At 46.6% G+C, this 21,497-nt stretch overlaps 1 protein-coding gene across 2 annotated transcripts in view; it reads right to left on the bottom strand.

The window, feature by feature from the left end:
* Positions 1 to 220: 220 nt before the first annotated feature.
* Positions 221 to 21,497, bottom strand: part of ZBTB16 (zinc finger and BTB domain containing 16) — a 170,443-nt gene continuing 149,166 nt past the window's right edge. For both annotated transcript variants that reach the window (XM_065417272.1, XM_065417271.1), the window contains 3 exons: positions 14,074 to 14,244; positions 3,383 to 3,550; positions 221 to 450 (listed from right to left, as the gene is read on the bottom strand). In XM_065417272.1, the coding sequence (XP_065273344.1) occupies positions 221 to 450; positions 3,383 to 3,550; positions 14,074 to 14,244 (569 nt within the window). The remainder of the gene's footprint in view (positions 451 to 3,382; positions 3,551 to 14,073; positions 14,245 to 21,497) is intronic.

The raw sequence follows: 21,497 nt of genomic DNA on the forward strand, positions 1-21,497 counted from the left end.
GATATTTGGCTATGGCTCGATTCTGATGAGTTCTCATCGACTGCACAGAGAACCCCAAAATTAAAAAGGGAATTATTCCCCCTCCCCCACACAAACACCTCACGAGCCAGAAACAAAAACCGAGAATCCCTTTAGTAAACAACAACAGAATAAAAGGCCATGGATGATGCATTTTTTTGCCCAGTCCTTCATGACTTAAATCTTCCCCCCTCCATGTCCCTTAAACATAGCAAAGGTAGAGATAGGTCTTCTCTATCCTCCAGTCAGTGGGGATCTCCTCTGGCTTGTGGCCCTTCATGTGTTTCTGCATGGCAGACAGGCTGGGGCAGTATTCCAGGCAGATAGTGCACTGGTAGGGGGAAGCGCCGTTGTGGGTCCTGAGATGTTTGATCATGGCAGAGTAATCTCGGGACCTCTGGTGACACAGCTTGCATTCAAAAGGCTTTTCACCTGCAGGGGCAATAAGGGGAGAGAGACAAAAGAAGGGTGAGGCGGCGACCACGTTGACATGTCTGTGGTACTTACGCAGCTGCCCAGTCCTGCAGTATCTGGGCGCCTCGCGGTCTTCAAGGGGTTTATCCTCACCATGCCCCTGTGAGGTGGTGACCCATTGTGCAGCCAGAGAGCTGAAGCACAAAGAGGTTAAATAACTCTCTGTAAAGCAGAGAATCAAACCTGGGTCTCCCACATTTCAGGCCAGTGCCCTAAATGCTGGGCCATCCTTCCTCATTATGGCCTTGGGATGTGGGGAAGGAAGGAAAGGTAAGGTGATTTTCAGGCATAACAGGGCATTAGAGGCTGTTGCCTAGAGGACAAAACACTGGATTCGAGACTCAAGAGAGCAGGGTTTTAGTCCCAGCTCTTCCGCTGGTTTGCTGCATGACTTTCCCTTCTCCATGCCTCAGTCCCCCTTCTGTGTAGTGGGGATAATGATGCCCATCTCCTTTGTGAAGCACTTTGAGATCTATGGGTGAAAAATTCTATATAACCTCTAGTTATATATTTTGTAGCGGTCTCCACTGAATATTTTTAAATCAACCTGAGTGTGGTGGGCATTATGACCCAGTGCACTATTAGCCTGGGGAATCCATGGTCACAAGATATCATGTTTAGCAGGATCAAAAAAAGATTGGGCCTTTACATGAAAAAAGATTGAGACTATGCAGAGTTACAATAGTGAAAGGTTAAAAAAAAATAAAAAAAAAAAGACAGCAAAAGTTTTGGGAGAGCTAAAACCCCCTGCCTGCTTCAGGGCATGAGCCCAACTCTGACTAATAGGGGTCAGGCGGAAACTTCTCCCAGGGGCAAGTTATCCCATCACTGCAGTATTTCTTGCACCTTCCTCACAAGTAGCTGGAGCCGGACACTGTTGGGGACAGGATGCTGGTTAGATGGACTTGGGTCTGATCGAGTCTGGTAACTGCTATGTTTCCCAATACTACCCAGAAGCTGGGTCCCTGATCTCTGCTTCAGTTGAGTTGCCCATGTTTTTGGGTTATTGAATCTCAGCAGAAGCCTTTGAATCATTTTGATAACATATGAGGCTGGAGCTGAGATTTCAGGGACTCGTTTCAATGCAGTAATTAACTGCCTGGCCTTTCTGATATTGATACTTGCTCTGTGCACAGACACAGCGAATAATGAAGTAATGAACAGCAAAAGTGATCTAAATATTGATCCACTATTTACAATAGTTACATGCTGACGCATGCAGTGATTCATTATCCCCAGCAACAAGCCTGGATTCCTAAGGAACTGCAGCAGCTTTTCTACAGCAAGCGCCCAGGATTCAGGCAGCTTTGGATGTGGGAAATAACGAAGTATTTAACGGACGAATATGACCATAATGTGGGATGAAAACACAAAGGAGAAAACTCTCTAGTGCCTCCCAGACTTGCAGCTGCCCCGAAACAACAAGGTAGCAATGAGTTACACAGGGAACCTGAACACTGGGGTTAGGTGTGACATGGTACTTCGGCCCCACTTGCAGCTATCATTAGATCTAGTAATAGGGACCTTGTTTTAGCCACTCCTAGCACCTATCACTGCCCTATGTGGCAGGAGAGCCACATCCCCGTGTAGGAATGGAAGTGAGGCTGGCTCTGCTGAAGATGGGGGTCTCTCCTGCACCTTCCAGTGGCTAGAGAGTCGGAGGCACTGTAAGTCTAGGGCTGGATTTCTAAGGTGCCGAACTCCCACAGGAATAGACGTCCTGCTAACGTGGGCAAGGGACTGGGACCCTAGGACTTTTCTCCCCCGACTCCTGCTGCTCACATGCACAAGCCACTTTATTGTGATAAACGACCCCAAACGTCCTGCCAGGATCCTTCAGGCAAGAGCTGGGGAAAGAAGAGGAAGAGTTGCGAGTGGAGTAGCTGTCCAGCCACAGTCACCACATGCTGCAATGATCGAGGAAAGGTCTGCACTCCCTCTTCAACTCTTTCTGAGCCTGCCACGCAGAAGGCAGATGGTAGGTGGGCACCATTTGACGGCTTGGGTATTTCAGCCAGGTCAGCTCCTGCATCTAGTAAAAGCAGGAAGAGGGAGCAGCACTGCTTAGCTCTCTTTATTATCTCTCCAGAGAGAGATGAGGGTAATTGTTACTAATCGGCCCTAATCATTTCAGTATGACAAGGACTCTGGCCTATTCCTTCCCAGCCTGCCCATGACGCCTGCAGGCGCCTTGCAGAGCTTTCGTTTGGCTGGCAAAGGGGAAAGATTAATTTTGAAAAGGGGCTGTGGCTCAGGGCGTGGGGGGATGGAGATGGGAGAGGCAGCCATGAAGTAAAAGTAAAGTGGAAAGTCTCAAGCGTATTTTCATTTGTCCCAACTTTATACTGCTGTCACACCCCTCAGCTGTCAAATGCCCAAGCAAGACGTAGTTCTTTCCACATCACCTTTTACCTCAAAGGATCCTGAATTGACCCAGGCATCACATCATCCTGTCCTGGGCTGGGGCCCAGCAGCTGTTTAACAGCGCACATGGCAGGGCAGGAAGTGAAGATACTGTATTCGACAGAAACTGCAGGAGGAGCTTAGGGAAACAGTGCAATTACCAGCATAGAACTTGCTGAGGACACAGGAATGAATGCCCCGAATCTTGGGCAGAAAACCGTGGTTAAATAACTGGTTTGAAAGCTGGGTGCTTTCAGCAGCGTGACATCCCATCCCACCACATGTGGGCAGCAGTTCGATACCAGCTCAAGGGAAGAATGCTCCCTCACGAACCCCTCACTGTGACCCTAGCTCTGACACTGAACCAGCCCAGCCCTGTTTAGCTTGTGAAGGCTAAGGGGATCACAGTCCACGGTGGCGCGGCTGCAGGAACGGCTCACTCACGTGCTGCTAAGGCAGCTGCAGACGCGTGGCAGCGGGACGGTACCTGTGTGCACCCTGTAGTGGGTCTCCAGCTGGTGCTTGAGGCTGAATTTCTTGCCGCAGCCGTTGCACTCGTACGGTTTCTCTCCAGTGTGGATACGCTTGTGGCCTTTCAACGTGCTCTCATCCCGGAAGCAGCTGCCACAGAATTCACACTCGTAGGGGTGGTCACCTGGAACGACACGAGCACGCGGTTAGATGCAGTGGGGAACACGGCACAGCACTACGCAGACCCCGCAGCCTGCACCAGCACAACCCTCTCTGTACTGCCCCCACCTCTCGAAAAGCCAACTGTGAGGTCTTAATTCCCCCCCACCATCACCAAAGAAGGTCAAGGGGAAGGAATAGACAGTGGTCACTTCACACCCCCATGACATGCAGCTGGCTCTGGGGTGCAACGCAACAGATGCCTAGCAACGTACAGCAATGCTGCACAGCACCTTTGGACTAGAAGTGAAGAAGAATCCTCCATCCAGCTGGAAACACAGGGGGAGTAAGCATCCAAGCTGCAATTTATCCGGAGCAGTGGGGTTACACACACTCTTTTCTAAGCTCAACACCCAGAAGGGATGGAGATACTCAGGATAAGAGGCCACCTAATGAAACTTCAACGCCACCTCCTGCTGTACGTTATTATTATTTGGCATTCATTTAGACTCTCTTTTTGTTCTGTTTGTCTAGCGCCTAGCTCCTGGGGTCCCGGTCCATGACGATGGCTCCTAAACCCTACAATAATAGAAATAACAACACCACCACCACCCTAAGGTCCCAGGACCCCCCAGTGCCGAGCGCTGCACAAACACAGCAGGGAGAGACCGTTCTTGCCAAGGGGGGGGGGGGGGAAGGAGGAGAGTAATGATAAGATCTGGCTGTTACTTAGGCTAACAATGGGAAGGATATGACGATTCCCACTTGTTTGTAATGATTTACTAGTTATTTACTGCCCCTGCTCTGGCTGACTGATTCTTTACAGGTACTGTGGATTTAGGGGGCAGAGGAGGATCAGTTCAGGGAGCAGACCAAAGGGCTGTCCAGTACAGCAGTCTTCCTCTAATCAAACCATGCCCTAACTCTTCCCCTCCCGTCCCCATGTCGGTTCCTCTCATCCCCCGGCCCCCAGAAATGGCCTGTCAAACGGGAATGACAGAAGGACGGCCATCCTTCCTGCAGTTCAGCAGGGTGGGAAGGACCCGCTGCCCCGCTGCACACAGGAGACCCTCGACCTCGCTGATTGGGTTGGAGAGGTGCTAACGAGGCAACCTGCTTCACCATCTCAGCGCAGCGGGGGGGGGGGGGGGGGAAGCTTCGCAGAGCGAGCTGCTTCTGACTGGCTGCGGGGAATAGCGCCATGGCAGAGAAGGTAAAGGCTCTCAGTCACATACAAGCCTGCGAAGAGGTTCGGCTGCTTCCTCAGGCATTGTGCCCCATCAGCAGAGAGGGGAAGCAAATTGGGGAGACAGCCCGCCTCACCTCAACAAGGCTCACTGAGGCATGAGAATTCCAGCAACGGAGAGGTGTGACTGAAGGCAGCGGAGGGGTTTGTGGGCTCATTTGTCTGCCAAAGAGAGGATCATACCCATACTTATATTGGGGAGCAATCACAAGCCATTTCCGTCTCGCTCGCCAGACAAATGCGATGCCACCCCGGCCCAAAAACTTTGGGTGCCGGAGAGGTGTTTAAATATTCCAGATTGGGTGGCTGATAAATGTACTTCAGTGTAGCACCAAACTCGGAATTATTTGAATGAAAGGTGAGGGCTCCAGCTACTTATTTATTACAGAAGTGAAGGCAAGGACAATAAAGATAGATTGATTGCCCAAGACTTTGTTCATGAATATTTAAATATCACTGATTTGTCTTGTCACTGTAATTACAATTTCTCTGTGCTGCATATCCTACAACCACAGTTTATGGTAAAGAATGGCCAACTGTATTTCACTTGTCCTACTGCAGATGTGCAGAGCTGCCAAGCGTGTAATGTTCCTCGCATTTCATACATTTTCTTCAGCTGCTGAAGGCTTAAGTCATCCACAATGACCTACGTTTTTTCATTATCCCCATGTCAAACTGCACTCGTGCTTGGGCATAAATTGTCCTTCTAGTTATATACTCAGATGCCTGTGCTTTCACTTCCTCTTTAAAATGATATTTCACTCTCTTTTCTCTTTAGACCCTCCAACAAAATCCGCCCCTCCCAAATGAAGACCTTCCTCACATAAATTCTGATTTTACATTAGCGTTTCCAAATCTTTCAGGCAGCACTAAATGGTTTTTTAAAGCATTGTGTATAATAACTCTGATATTTCACATTATTTTCCTATTGCAGGAGACTAGCAGAGAGCTCACAAGGTTTAAATGCATTTGATCCTTAAAAACCACTACGTACACACAGCTCACGAGAGTGGTTTGAGGCGTGGATGGCGGTTTCCCCTGTGACAAGAAAGAAGGGAGAGGGTTTCCCTCTTTGGATGCTTTTTAAACGTTCATTTGTACACAAAAGCTGAGCCCGATCTGGTATAAATCGGGGTAGCTCCACTGAAGTCAAGCTGCATTTATTCTTTGTTCCATGCCGGGCCAGAGCCCTCACTGGTGTCAATGAACCTGGTTCTATCAAAGTCAGTCCATCAACTGAAGCTCTGACAATTCCTGAATTTCTAACACAGAATCAATATGTTTAACTATGATCACCATCTCTAGATGTGCTGGTACTATGGCGATAGGTTCCATGTATGAATCTATCTAGTAATATAGATTCTTTTTGAAGGGGGGGAGAATGGTGAATTTTGAGGTTTAAAAAATCCATTTATAAAGATGGGGCTCAGCTCTGAAAACATGCAGCCAGAACCTCAGTTGGTGGAAAACAGACATAATTTGCAGATTTACACCAGCTGACCCATGAGTTTTCTGTGACAGACGTGGGAAGTATGGGGGCTATTTAAATTTCAGAATTACTATTTCAGTATTCCATTCAGCGCCTTGCTCAAAAATAAAAGATGCCGGAGTGCTGGCCAGGCCCCTGCAGGAGGACTTCCAGAATTTGCATTTGTTAAATTAATTTTTTAGAAAAATGTGTGAATGGAAACCAGGTGAATAATTCACATTAAGACCCAGCCACTGGCCTGAGTAGAGTTGTTCCCCTCTCCCCCCCCCCCCCCCGCTATTTCTTTAGAGTGCCCTGGTACTTTAAATGAAGTGTTAAACTCAGGAGCTAGTTTGACAGGATCTTAGTGAATTTCATTATCAACCTGATCACATGTTAAAGGAGTTTAAATATGGAATCTTGAGAATCAGACCAAATAAAAGGAAAAGGGAAATGCACAGCACCTGGCCAGTAATCCTGACACGGAGTTGATCAGACCCACGGCCTTGCAACGTGCGCAGAACTGGCAGCAGAACTCAAAAAATCCAATTTGTGGCATGTTGATTAACTTTGTAGGGCCCCTTAATGAGCTTGACATTAAGTGCAGGACAAACGGGACTAATTAGAGCCCCCACTGGCCAGCCTTCTGCACCTGTGACCCTGGTTTTATATCGTTACCTGGTGTATTTGTTAGTCAACTGAACAACCAATCGCAGGGCCATAAAATGCCTTTTCTACACAGCTGAGAGTTTATTATATGATCAGCCGTGTAAATCAGGGATCCATCAATGCCAAGGACTCTGCTGGCCTGCACTACCAAACACAGCTGCTGATAATAAACATGCAGCAATGGTGGCAAACGGGCTAGGAACAACGGAATATTAATGAGGCGAGGCACTCTGTGTGTATGTGTGTGTACATACATACGAGAGAGAGAGAGAGAGAGAGAGAGAGAGAGAGAGAGAGAGAGAGAGAGAGAGAGAGAGAGAGAACACACATACACATAAGAGTGTGCACCAGGTTTATGGCAATTCAAGCATTAAATAATTTATTTTTTTGCTCATCTTTAGTAAATAAGAGGTCTGATTTAAAGACAAAAAACCTCCAGGGGAGACACTCAGCTGGCGAAATTGGCATTGTGCTGATCGGCACCAGCTAAGGATCTTGCCTTCACCTTTTCCAGCTGGAATGATGAAGGGAGATTATAGGGACGTTTTTAAAAGGGAAAGAAGTTGGGCTTCCTGATGTTCACAAGAGATGAAGAAAAGGAAGGAAAACAGCAAAAGACATCAATGGCAAAAGACACTGACATAATTCACACTGTATCTGGAAAATATTGTAAAAAGAGTTCCTAATAAGAGATGTAACAGAGGCTAGAGGCAAAAGACCTCCTGCATCATTATTACACAAGCATTAAACACCAAGATTGCAACCCATTGAGTAGGTGCTGTACATACGCATTGTAAGAGAGTTCCTGTGCCCAAAGAATTGACATTCTAAGTACCTTAGACAAAGGGTAGGAGAGAGTGTGTGTTAATTATCTCCATTTTACAGGTAGGGAACTGAGGCACCGAGGGATTAGGTCACTTGCATATGATCACATGGGGAGCCTGCGGAGGAACTGGTAACAGAATGCAGATCTCCTGAGTCCCAATCCTGAGTGTTAACCAAAAAAACCCACCAATCCTCCTCCATCATCTAGCACTATTTTCCCATCTCAATACAGGAGTATTCACTGAAAAAGTAGGTCTCCCTGAATGGGACACCGCAGAGATGCTGCTAGATATAGTAAGGGTTGTGTCTATTTGGTTTTCTTTAATTTAGAGTGGGAACCCCACATTCCTAGTATTCTCTGTGGCACAGCCGTCTATGTATCTCATGGAGGTTCCAAACCAATGCATGGATTTTCCCCAGCACTCAATGTTTTGGGTGCTAAGGATAAAGTAAGATTCGAATGCTGTTGCTTGATCTTTTTTAACCTTTAAAAAGATGTGTGAACACACTCATATTTAGAAAAAGTGGCCACATTTTACATTAGAAGTACGATTTAAGCATAGAAGAGGTTAACACATGATTAATAGATGTTTTAATCAATGGATAATCAATTATAGATAGTGAGAGTCCAGCAAGTCAGCGGATTGCTTGCTATACCCACGTCTTATAACCATCTAAACACTTTCTACTAATATGCTTATAACCATCTATAGGCTATACTAATGTCGAACATGCTTATATCATCGATTCACCGTCCTTTATTAACCCTTTATTAACATACTCAATTTAAATGTGACCAAAAACCTTATGCCAAGCTTTCCTACTGGTAAAAGAGATCATCTTCAGAGAGGTCTTTACAGCTAGTGTCTCTTTCCCAAAGTGAATGTGCATCCCTGGGCACTATAAAATCAGGAAGAAGCAAATGAGATTTCCTTGCATCCTTAATTTGTCCTAAACAAAAGCCAAAAGGTCACCAAGGAGACTCTGCGAGGGCGGGGGAGGGTCCAGCTGGAGCCCGAACACCTATACTGCAATTTTATAGCCCCACAGCCCAAGTCAGCGGACACAGGCCAGCCGCGGTGTTTTATTGTAGCGTAGGCATATCCAGAGGATCGATGGAGTAGTCAGGGAGCCGTTGCTGCTGCTCAGCATTTCTCCTCCTCTTCGGGCCCATAACGGTGTTGACTTTGCTATGAGCAAGGCCTGGAATTTTGCAGGGGCCAACAGTTTTCAGGCTGACTGCGGGGCTGGGTTCTGCTAGACTTGCCACGGGGAGAGCTCTTTACTTCCACTGGTGGAGAGTGGGTTGTGACAAGGATTTGGGGTACAGGTAGTTCTTGTTTTTCTCATATTCACATCATCAAGCCTGAGGGGCCAACCCAGGGTTCGGCCGGGCTCATCTGTGGGTCTGGGAATCAGCTATGAGCAAAGCGAAGGTGGAGAATTTGGATAGGATATTGTCCATGTGGATATTTGAGTCTCCCCAAGGCAATGGGTCTCATGAACTTTATCCCCAACTCAGGTAGGGTCTCTGTCTGCTGCCAGGAGGGTTACACATTAGCAGGATGCCCAAGTTAATGGCCCAGATTAAATGAACAGGCTCAAAGGACTGTGATTTGAGTAAGCTTTTCCCGAATGAGAGCCCAAAGGGAACAGACTAGCTACTCCACCTTCGGGTCAGCCTCTCTGGGCTGTGGGAAACGGTATATTCTGAGGCGAGCCCGCATCACAACATACACCAGCAGCACCCGTCTGCCAGGATTTGGTGTCACAGCCTAGGTCAGATGACGGACCCATTGCACTGGCGGCAGGAGGCGGAGGTCCTGAGACGTGCCTGCAAGGTAGCTGCCTGCACTGGATTGGACATAGCTGCGTAGAGACTGTTTCCTAGGCACTGACTGGCATTTCCTCTGTTGGTTTCTTCCTGTCAGGAGGGTGACAATTAAAATAGGTGGAAATGGAAACCTCCCTGTTTGTGGGCAGCCTCATTGTGAGTGGCATATCACGCACCACTCCCACCAACCTGCTCGCTCTTGTGGCTTCAAACCCCACAGGCATCTCATTGCTGGAAGGGAAACATGAGCCCTTCAGGGAAATATCCTGAGCAGGGGACCATCATGAAATTACCCTGGTTAAATTAATCCCAAGAGGGGCTGACCAGCCACATCTCCCACTGATCTCAAGGGAGTTGTCAGTGCTCAGCACCTCGCAGGATTCGTCCCTGCATTTTCTGATTTCTGAACATACTTTGCTGACCTTCCCCTACTCTAAAACTTGGCTAAGCAGAAGGGTTGTGTCCGGAGCCTCTCCATGCTGAGCTGCTCTGAGTGCTCTCCACTCCCAATGGCATCAGGACTGGGGCTCTGCCCTGTCCACTGTGAAAACACACCCGGCCGGGCACATTAAGGAGACAATCCTCTCTCTCAACAGTGCCTGAATGAAAACGCTGAACCACAATTCGCACTGGCCTGAGGCTGGCCACCCTGGGGAGAGGTGTGAGAAATCCCACTAAAACTCACCCCCTGCTGGCACCAGGAAATTTCATTTTCCAGCGGAGAGAGGAACATCCCCTGGCTAAAGCAACAAATGCATCTGACCCCAGATCAGTAGCGAGGAGGGAAAGGGAAATCTAGACACCAAACTCACCTGCCACCACACCCAGAAATTAAACTGCAAACAGATCAAGCAAGGAAGAAAATTATTTTACCTGGAAAATGATGGGAAGAAAACATTTGCCCCACACATCTGCAAACAATGCCCCTGTTCCCAGACAATGTCATTTCAATCCCTATGATTCATAACAAGCCTGCAAACTACACATCAGCCACTATACCATATAGAGCGGTAAAGTCCAGCTAATTAGTGAGCCCAAACATAAGTCACTGTTCTCCTGTGATTCATGACCGTATTTTTACACATTCATAGGGCGGGTGAGGGTTAGTACTTTGATCCTCACTGGGGCACGAGTGACAGGAAAGATCATAGCTTAGAGAAAACCCTCTTCCCTTTTACACCATGTAGTTCATCTCTTGCAAGAGAACAAGCCAAGCCATGAGCAATAATCAACCACCACCTGTTCCATATTTGCACACAAATGGTTTATGGTACAGCAAACTACTCCAATAAATTGGAGGCAGTGTTGTCCATGAGGGACTGGGAGTCAGGACGCTTTGGATTTATACCAGACTATGTTAATAACTTGCTCTGTGGCCTGGGGTAAAGTGAATTCATTTCTCTGTGCCCCAGTTTCCCCAGATGTAAAACGGGTGTAGTAACACTTGACCCAGATCTGGGAAGTGCTTCAAGGTGTTCCGAGGAAAGGTCTTACGCAAGCACTAAGAACTTATTTGAAAAGGAGCTTTAGATGTACACCTTGGGGAATGCTGCGCTGTTTAAAGAGACGTCTACGACATTGTGTTCAGTTTTTCCACAAGGGGACAACAACCGCCACAGTGGGCAGGTGTCCTCTTTAATGTGTTCTCGTCAAAAGTCTGGTGCAAACTACCTGGTGTATATATACTGCTTGCTGGGAAGGGGTGAGGAGCTTCTGCAGCAGACTTTTACTGTTGGGAAAAGTCACAGTAATCAAATCTCAAGTGAACTCTTAACCACAGCTATGGCTACTAATGGGAGCGGAGGGGCAGTTTAGAGGCACCTATGCTAAATTAGGATGAGAAGGATAAAAGAATTACAACAGCAGCTTTCCATCACCTTAGCCCGTCTCATCCACGGGTCTCGAAAAAAATGTCTGAGAGTTAATTCTCACACGCCGCCTCCCTTAAATTAAGGTTGATAAACAGGGCTGGATTAAGGCACAGGAACGATAGGCCCCTGCGATTCCAGTTGAGCACAGCAGGCCCAGCCCACCCAACCAAGCAGATGGCCCTGTATTTGCCCAACAGCCAGAGTGCGTCATCCTGGAGAAGGCGAAGGACTGAAGAGGAAACTGAACAATATCCTCAAATTGCCTATACACAGAAGAACTTCCATGGAAGACCCTATATGTTTGGGCCAAAGGTTTTGCAGAGTGATTAGTGATTTTGGATGCTTGATTGGACACACCATAAAGAGGCCTGATTTTCAGAGGCTGGATGGCTCAACAGGTTCTGAAAAACAGCCCCCTTTACAGTGTCTCAAGCTGGGATTTGAGAATCTCAGCCTTTTCACTCTACTTTGAAGGCTATGGAGAAGTATGTATCCCCTTCTTAAAGAAAGGTCACTTTTCATTTGTAGAATTGTAGGCTTTAAAAATGACTTTCCTCGACATTACAAGTCTCGCATCCAAGCAGCGAGTTTTCAAATTTAGGGTGCACATGTTGGGATTCAGGGGCCCAAACACCTGTTCTAGGTGCTCAAGGGCCTTTAGGTAGGCTTAGCTGGAACAGTGGATGCTCTGATGTGAGCACTCTGATTTGAAACCTGGAAGTATCTATAGAGGGTTCAAAGACAGGGGCTGCTGCTCACCTGATTTATATCCCATTTTTACTAGCTGTAGGTAGAAGGATTTGCCTAGTGGAGTTTAGCAAGCTGCTTCAAGTGCCTTATAAAAGTAGAAGCAGAAGCAATGGCATTATCTTCTAGAGTTCGAACAGGCATCCGTTTCCCACGTTTGGGTCTAAAAGACTCTGTCTGAATCCACCACACAGCCCACCCATTTCAGTGGTTTGACTGCCCCACTGCTCTTCTAAGCAAACAGAACTTGACTGGAACATTTCCCGGTGCAGTTTAAATACCACGTACACATAGCAGAGGTCACTATAATCCCATTAAGACAGGGTACCAGGCCGATTATGTGCATCTAGTGCTTTAAGCCGATGAGGTACATTCACACCCCCACTAATAAGGTCACATGCCACGTTACACAGGATAACAAACTTACTGCACACCGCTTAAAAAGCCCAGATGAATTCTACTGAGGAATGACATTGCCTTTTATTTATATTTAAAGAAAATCAAAAAGAAAACCCAACCCCTGAACCCCCCCCCCACTTCTCTTTATCACTAAATCTCCACTAGGAATCCTTCATTAGAGTTTCCTTTTCCCAGTCATGAGCCGAACCCATCAAGTCTTGGAAGGGTCGTATCCACTATAGGAGACTGTACTTAGGGTGAGAGCCATGCCCCACGCTTGGTGTATCCAGCTAGGATTGTTTTGCTGGTGTCTCGCCCTACCCCTCCTTCCTACTCCCCCAATTTGTTTCTTGCATCCTCTCCAGCAGTGCAGGTAGGCCGGTAGGCTCCGGTACGCCATACCAGCAAGCTATAGCCGGTACAGTGTACTGGAATGACACAGCAGCAGCCCCGCCGGAGAAGAGGGGTGTGGGGCAGGGCTGGGAGTTTTGATCCTTTCCCCACTGGGAGGGGCAGCAGCAGGGAAAAGGAGCAGAACGCTGGCTGCTCCTCTGGCAGCTGTACCCCCGCCCCTAGCCTCGCCCCCCCAGCCCTGACTCCGGCGTAGCCCTCCTGCCCCAGGTAACATGGGATGGATGAGGGGAGGGGAAAGGGAGAGCATGGGGGCCATGGGCTGGGGCGGTGAGGAGTCACATGTGCCCCTTTAGCTGGTGTCCGCCTGCCTCTGGTAAGACATGGATTTTACTTGCACCACTGGCTGTAACTTTCAGTATGTCCAGGCTACAGTGGTTCAGCGACAGTGCTGTGGTTGTGCCGCTGTAGTGTAGACGCATCCTAAGTTGACAGGAGGGGGTTTCCCATCAGTGTAGTTAATCCATCGCTCAAAGGCGGTAGCTAGGTTGACAGAAGAATTCTTCCATTGCCCTAGCTGCATCTAACTAGGTCAAACGAGGATGCAACATTTTTCACAGACCTGAGCAACGTAGCTGGGTCAATCTAATCTTTAAGAGTAGATCTGGTCCACAGGTCTTTGGGGCAGGGATTGTCATTTAATAAATATTTGCACAGTGTCTAGCATGACAGGATCCTAATTCCTAACTGAGATCCTCAGGCACCATCCTAGAATAAGGACTGCCCAGCCATTACACTAATTTACCTAAGGGAGGAAACTGGGAAAGTTGATGCTAAAGAGAGTTATTAGGCCCACCAAGGGAAGTGACAGAAGCCTCACCGCTGGACACACGTAGGTCTAAACTAGACAACGAACTGGGGATGCAGTGTAGGGAACAATCCTGTAGTGTCAGAGGTGATGCACTAGATGGGTCCTACTGGGGCTGTTCCACAGATCCCTATGCAATGGCTCATGAACGCAGGGCTCCCTGTCTTGAGGCCCAGGGCTTGCATTAAGCCTCGCTCCCTATCCCCTCGCAAGGGCAGGCAGCCAGCTCATGGAGCGTCCCAGTGGCAGCTAGTCCTGGCCACAGTTTACCTGTATGTGAGCGCAGGTGCCGCTTGAGGGCGGTATGGCTGGGGAAGGTGCGGTTGCACTCGCTGCAGATGTAGCTACGCACTCCTGCATGCACTTCCATGTGCTGCTGCAGGGCAGTCTGCGTCTGGAACCGCTTCCCACACAGCAGGCAGAAGACGGCCATGTCAGTACCTGGGGAGAAAGGGAGACATTCTCGTCAGCAACCTTTGCAGCAGACTCCTCTGACACGCTGCCACTTCTGCGGACAGGATGCCGGGCTAGATGGCCCACTGCTCTGAAGAATTTGGGCCATTCTTTCTTACTTGCGATTGTCCTGTCAAGGCAACATGCGCTCGAACGCAGCACCATTCAACGCAAGGAAACAGTCATAGGAAGGGACAGACCTGAGCGAAACAGACTAGCGAGAGCATCAACTCACAAGCACTTCGGCACAACCAAAGAGGAGTCACTGGCACTGATCGCGTCAGGTCAATGCTTCCTGAAGTGCTTGCCAGTCATATTGCACGTTAGCTCGTAACCCCTCGACAGCCAAAGCCGTCTCCATTTATTTCCCTATAATAACTCTCCCATTCAGGAGGAGCAGATGAAACGGCTCGGGTGGATTAACAGAAAAACGGGGTGTCGGTTTAGTACTCTCAAATGGAAACCCCATCGCTACCCAATCCCCAATAAAAACGTAGAACAAATAAAAGGTCGATTTGAAACTCACTCTATTTTTATTTCCCCAACACATACTCAGTGGAAACTTGACATCTACAGTTGTACTGGGCACTGGAAACTTGTAACACATGGTAAAGCAAATGGCAAGAATTTTCCTTTGCTGGGTTGCAGAACAATACATGGCAACATTTCCATTTTATTCCTAGAGCAGTATGGCCAAAAACAAAGGGAGACGCCAACCCCTTCATATCTAAGCAGATACCAAACTGCACTGCGTAGCAACTATAAGATAGCTATCAAATGCAGTATCAAGAATGTATTATCATAGTACCCCCTACCTGATTAAACTGGCTGAGAAGCAAATTACAAAATAAAGGTTATGAATGTATATATGATGGCTTTCAAATTGAATCAGTTTAAATTGGAAGAAAATAACTTTGTAATGTGCATATAGAATATGGAGCACAAAAAGTAATTTTGGGGGAAAAAAATAAAAAGCACTTAACTATTCTGAAAGCGCCTCATTGGTGATCATGGACCAAGACAGAAAAGTGCTTTTGGTTCATCTTTATCTGACACTAATAACAATAAAATCTTTACATGATGACAAAATCTTTCATCCTAAAGAATTCGACAAGAGCTTCATGTGCTACAGAGGAATAGTAGCCTGATGAAATGCAGCTACCTATAAGGCAGTTGGGGCAGTACAGTTAAGTGGAGGGGAAATTTTGACCAAATCAGGACACCACGGCAAGCTCAGATTCTTTCCTCCTAAACTGATGTAACAAGTCTTGGAACGTTCACCAGAAACCTTTTATGGAAACATATCCTCAGGATGATAAATGAAAATAGTGTTGTATATGGCACTTTTTACATTGCAAAGTGATTTTCACAGGGTGGGCCAGTGTAATTGTCCTCATTTTATAGATGGAGGAGAGCAGGCACGTGACATGCCCATGGTCACATGTCAGCAGGAGAGTCAGAAGTAGAACTGAGGACTCCTGTTCCATACACTGGGCCACAAATCATGTAGAACAAATGCAGGCTTGTGGAATGGTGCAACTAGTTCAAGTGTTTTATGGTGCACCGGATACAGCTAGAAAGACTTCCATCTAAAGCCCAGTCCTGTAGCTACAGGCTCTGCAATCTCCCATGTCAGACGCCTCCTTTCCCCCTAACTACAAAGTAGCTGTTTTTAATAGTTTTCTGCATTCCCTCTCAAACGACGATCATGCTTTAAACACTAGGCCTATACACCTCTGAGATTTAAGCAGGAAGTTCTCCCAAGACACTGAGTATCTCTGCCCCCTTAAACCCTGATGTAAGTGGGACCTAGAGACATTGCTAATGGGAGTAGCTCGGAATTCTGCCCTAGACACTAGAGGGTTGAATGTAATAGAATAACATCCCCGTTATTGCTTGGGATGCTTAAGAGAAATACAAACAGAAACTTAATCCTATGAACCACACACAATTATAAAGTTGGCTGCACCAACAGAAATAAAAAACTCCAGATATTTACACACCGCCAGTAAAAATAAGACTTTTGTGTTATTAAACATTTTTTTTTAGTTTATGCATAGCTGATTGTTCAGAACCTATGAGTCAGTGCAAATTGTATTATGCTGGGAGATTAAGCCAATAAATGCTACCTTTTTGGAGACGCATTAAAATGTGGGGACTATGGAGATAAAATTATCTAGAAAATTGTATTAGCAATTCATTAGCAGCAGCAAGATGTGCAAGGTAACCACTGAATGTGTATTGCCCTTAAAAAATAAAAAAGCCCATTTTGCTTATTGTATGTGCCAGAAATTAACTCTGCAGGAATATTGTTGCAAGGCAAGAAATGCCAGGCAAGCCTTCTCGGGCAAAAAAGCCACCACTGCTGCCTGTTAAAAAGTTAACCTGCGGGGTGGGTCAATATACCAGAGCATGCCTAGGCCAAAGCAGCAAATCTGTTCCGATTGCTGGGTACAGATGGCTGGGTAGAGGCAATCGAGACGGTAACAAAGCAGCAGGTTTCCGTGCCAGGCATCAGACAGGGCTGGCTCTGCATGCTGAGGGAGGCTGCTGGCAGGGGAGGTCCGAGAAAGCAGGGTGTCTGAAAAGACGAAGCAGGATGCGCCATTGCAAGGACAGGAGCTGTTGTCCTTGACAGACTGTTCGGAGAGCAGCCCGCCCGAGTGTTAAGGGTTGTCTGTGGGTGTCAGAGTCAGGTCCCTAATCTCTCTTAGGAAACCAGGGTAGGTAGTTTGGCCAAGGAATGAGGGCAGCATTGCGAAACAGATACCAGACAGCTGTCCTGGTTTGTAACATTGGGATATTATTAATGATAAATCAGACGGCACCATGCATATTTCTAGCACCTTTCAATCGCAAAGTACTTTGCTAACATTAAATAGGCCACACCTCTGTGAGGGTGGCAGGAACACTTATTTTGCAAATGGGGAAACCTGAGGCCCAGATGTTCCCGTATGACCACAGTTAAGATGTGAGTAATTGGCCATGCTGGAAACAAATAGCGAGTTCTGAATCCCAATTCTTTGCTCCACTCACTAGGGAACACTCCCCATCCCAGAGCCAGGAACAGAATCCAGGAGCCTCGTCTCCTGTTCCTTGCTCTAACCAGACACTGCGTTCAGTTAGTTATTTAAAAAAAAACATCTGAAGTAAGTGAAAACTTACAAGTTCTATCACTAACAACAATATACAATTTTATCAATGGCCCTGGCAACAGAAGGAGCGCAGTGTACAGGTCTCTAAGCTCCACTTGAATGGCAGTGAAGGCAACAGAAATGCTAATTACTGGTGGAAAGTTGTGATTTCATTAAAGTGAAGTCATCCTGTGCTCACTTAAGGAAATTATGCTTAAATCTAATGGATTTTTAAAAATCAAACTACAGGATGACAGGTAGAAGGAACTGTAGGGACATAAATTTAGCTGTTAACATTTTGGTGCTTGTTTATCCTCAGTTTCCCCCTTGAGCACCCAGCAAATACATGGAATTAAAGGATGCCCAGGTTAAAGCTGTACTTTTTACCTTGCACTGTACTATCAACTCCTTTGGTTGTACTCAGAAATTTCTGGGGTCTCCCACTAGTGGTTGTTTTTCAGCACCCTGGGAGAAATCCTGGCTGCACTGAAGTCAATGGCAAAGTTTCTATTGAAAATAATAGGGTCAGGATTTCACCCTTTATATTTAAATCCTAAGTATTTTTCGGTCTATAATTTTTGTTAAGTCATCTGGCATCCCCTTGGTTGCAAAAGCATTGTTCCCTAGAGTACGTGTGATTACTTTCTTAATGCTTTTCCTATTGTATTATACAAGGAAACCTTAACTCAGAAATCTTTTACTGTTGTGGGTTAAATTTAGGCAATTACTCCCCAACATGAAACGTAATTTTGCACAGGGGAAGGGGAATGTGTGCACACTGAATTGCCAGGCCTCAGGACATGGGGACCTCTCTTTCTGGAACATGCCTCCCGCCTCTGATCTCCAGGGGGAGAAATTTGAAGGGTTTCCTACTTGTTATCCATTGAGCTTGTCACAATGCCCACCCCCCCGTATCCCACTGCCCCAAGAGAGACCTGGGACTCTTTAACAGTGCCTGCCTGTGCTCTGTGTGATGCTAGCCTCAGATTCTCAACAGAGGAAGGCACTAAATTCGCCCTCAGAAAATACTTAAAATAAAAAAAGAAAGATGTTTAGTTTGAGGTGAAGCCAGGGGGCCGTCAAAAAGGCAGAGGAGATTTCAGTGCACCCAGGTGACTTTCTGGATCATGAATCACAACAAAATCGCTATGTTTATACCTGTACTGCTTCCATACCAATTAGATCTTTAAGGGAAATAACAGAGAGCACGAGAGAGCTGAACACAGCTGGAGAAGATTTCAGGTGCAGCACCTTTCCCAACAGAAGGCTCTTATTATCTTGAGCTATAAGCGTTTCCCTAATCAAAGGAGCAGAGCCTCTAAATATAGTGTCTTTTTTGGTAACAGTACAGCAGTTAGCACGGGCATTAGAGAGCCACAGAAGGTGTTGGCAGACCACTAAATAATCGTAAGATCGTGGTTACATGACTCTGACCTTCTGATCATTGCTGGTGTCCTATCCAAACTCTCTACCGTAGGGCTGGTTCCCCTATTAGTCAGCGAAATGGTCCCCTCTGAGAGCCTACATTCATGCTCATAGGATACAGTCCTCATAAATAACGAGTCATCACCACATTCATCAATAACAGTCACCACTTTCATTCAAGGATGGGCTGGATATGATATACAGGTGCACGCTGACTCGCAGGGAGACAGGTTTCTGTCTGCATCTTAAGAGGATGTAAAAGCAGTCGAGGGAGGATTGTGGACATGCAGTTCCCCTTCCTACCATCTATATGTGGCAATATTGCCCTTAACTTCTGATTTAGAACCTTGATGAATGCTGTCCTTTCCCCCTTTTCAGCCATTCCGAATGAATTGCAGCAGGACATTGACATATTTCAATAATTTTCTGCCATGCATTAACACCCACTATACACATTTGGTAAGCTCTCCACATTAACATAAAGTTCCTTTCTTAATGCAGGGTTGTTAGAGATGGCCTTTTTTCTTTCTAAGATTAAAAGTCTTCAAAGAACCTTATAGCTGTATAATCTTTAATGTAAGCTTGGGCAAGGAGAAGGTATGATATGCTCTCATATTCATTAGTCAGGAGACCAGTGAATCCTCAAGAAAAAGGCTCCCTGTATTATGGATTAAACAAAGTGCAAACAGAATGATTACATTTTAAAACTCTAAATGCAAATGAATATGCCAAACTTCCGTCAGCACGTTCCAAGGAAGACAAGCTCACCACTGCTGCCTCCTGTATTTGTTCTGCAGTGAGCAGACACAAGTGCATTTCATTATATAGCACCTCCAGCTACAGTAAACAAATTTGTCAGCTCACTAGCTCATTAAGGTGTGTGCCCCGGTACATGTGGGATTTATTGGTACTCGTACAATAAAAGTAACATGAATAGATTTACTAATTTTGTCAATCACTTCAAGGGAGGAGGGGGGGGAAAAAACGTTCCAGATAAAGGACTTTGGAAGCAGAGACGAAAACAAACAAAAGCATGAATGAAACGTTCTTGGAACATTTGGACATTGTAAGTTATTTTCAGCACAAAGGACTGATATGACAGTGTGCCTTTTTGGATCTCTGCCACAAGCTCAAGTTACAAGGTGGCACGTGTGTTTGTGTGTATTAAAGTCTCAGTTATTCTGCCTTTGATGGAGTGTACGCAAGGCAGGCAAAGGCTACGTTTTGAATCCGATGAGGGAAGAATTTACGAAGCGAAGAATTAATTCTACCACCCAACAGTAAGCAAAGCCCGTTTCACCCTCTCCGTTGCTTTTTTCCCGGGGGGGCCGGGGGGATGCCAATCAGGCTGCTGACAAAACTCTCCGAAGTGTCCAAAAAAAACCAAAACAAAATGGGTCGCACAAAGTAAATCCCGAGAGGTATGCAGCCTTCTGGTCTGTAACTTTCAAAATGACAGCAGGATTGGGTCAGAGGTCACTGGGTCTGAGGCCTTAAGTACCACAGCCAGCTGTGGAGTGGAGGCCCTGAGCCGGCAGGACGCCTGCCCATATAAATCTGCAATAAGCAGCACCCGCTGAGGGAGAGAACAATGGTATCCAGCAGGGGTGGAAGGGAGGACAAAGCAGCCAGGCCAGTGCGCAGGCCCGTAACAAATCCTCGATGGCACCACAGGACCCTCATTTGTGAAACTAATTGGCCCCCGATTGAAAAATTGGACTAACTTCAACCGCAAGAGTGTTAGAGATGAGCTGCCTTTTGGAAGCAGGGGAAAAAAAACCCCACTCAGAACTGCGTACGCTCAAGGACGCACCCACCAAATCAGGGAGGTTGTTTACACCTAAAGGGTACATTGGCTCACAACATATGGCTTGTTAAAGGGGAAACGCACCCACATTCCAAGTGTACCTAATGTCCGTAATTAAGCCTGTGAATTAAAATTAATTTATATCTGGGGGAAAGGAGACCGACACGCATGTGCATACACACACACACACGGCACAGCACTCCCAGTGAGTGGGACCGTGTGGACTTGATGATCAAAGGAGGTTCCTTACATGCTGGTGGAGGGGTAACTTTCTGGAAAGAGAGAGCGCCTGCAACATATAGTTTTAAATTACACCCTCTTCCGCCTCTAAACTCCTCCACCTCTGTGTTGCGATGCTTAAAAGTTAACAGTAACTTCCCAGCTGCCTTTTAAGAATACTGAAGTTGGGGGAGGCATTAATGAAAACAGTGAAAGGAGACTATAAATTAGGAGCAGAGCAGCCTGAAAACAGAAGTAGGGAGAATTTTAAGTTAAGCATTAGGAAAGAAGAAATGTTTCTAACTAGGAGGTCACTTAGGCAATGGAATAGTTTGCAGAGAGAGGTCAAGGAGGCTCCTCATCGCTTGAGGTCTTCAAAGAGGCGGCTAAATATGACACATCCAAAGGGTTTAAGTGCAGAAAACAATCCAGCACTAAAGCAGAGGGACACAAGAGAAGACCCAGGAGGTCCTGTCCAGACCTACTGAATTTAATTCTAACAGGCAGGATGCAGTCCATGTGTGGAGCAGGGGGGAAAACACAACTTGTTTTCAGTCCTGAGGCAGAATTGAAACACATTTTCAAATGGCTAAGGACAGTGCAATACACAAGAGGGCTCGCATGGCTCTGTGGGGCACTTTCCACTGTCACTCGGC

The sequence above is a fragment of the Emys orbicularis genome, chromosome 15 (assembly GCF_028017835.1).
Source record: "Emys orbicularis isolate rEmyOrb1 chromosome 15, rEmyOrb1.hap1, whole genome shotgun sequence".
In the NCBI taxonomy this organism is placed as follows: Eukaryota; Metazoa; Chordata; order Testudines; family Emydidae; genus Emys; species Emys orbicularis.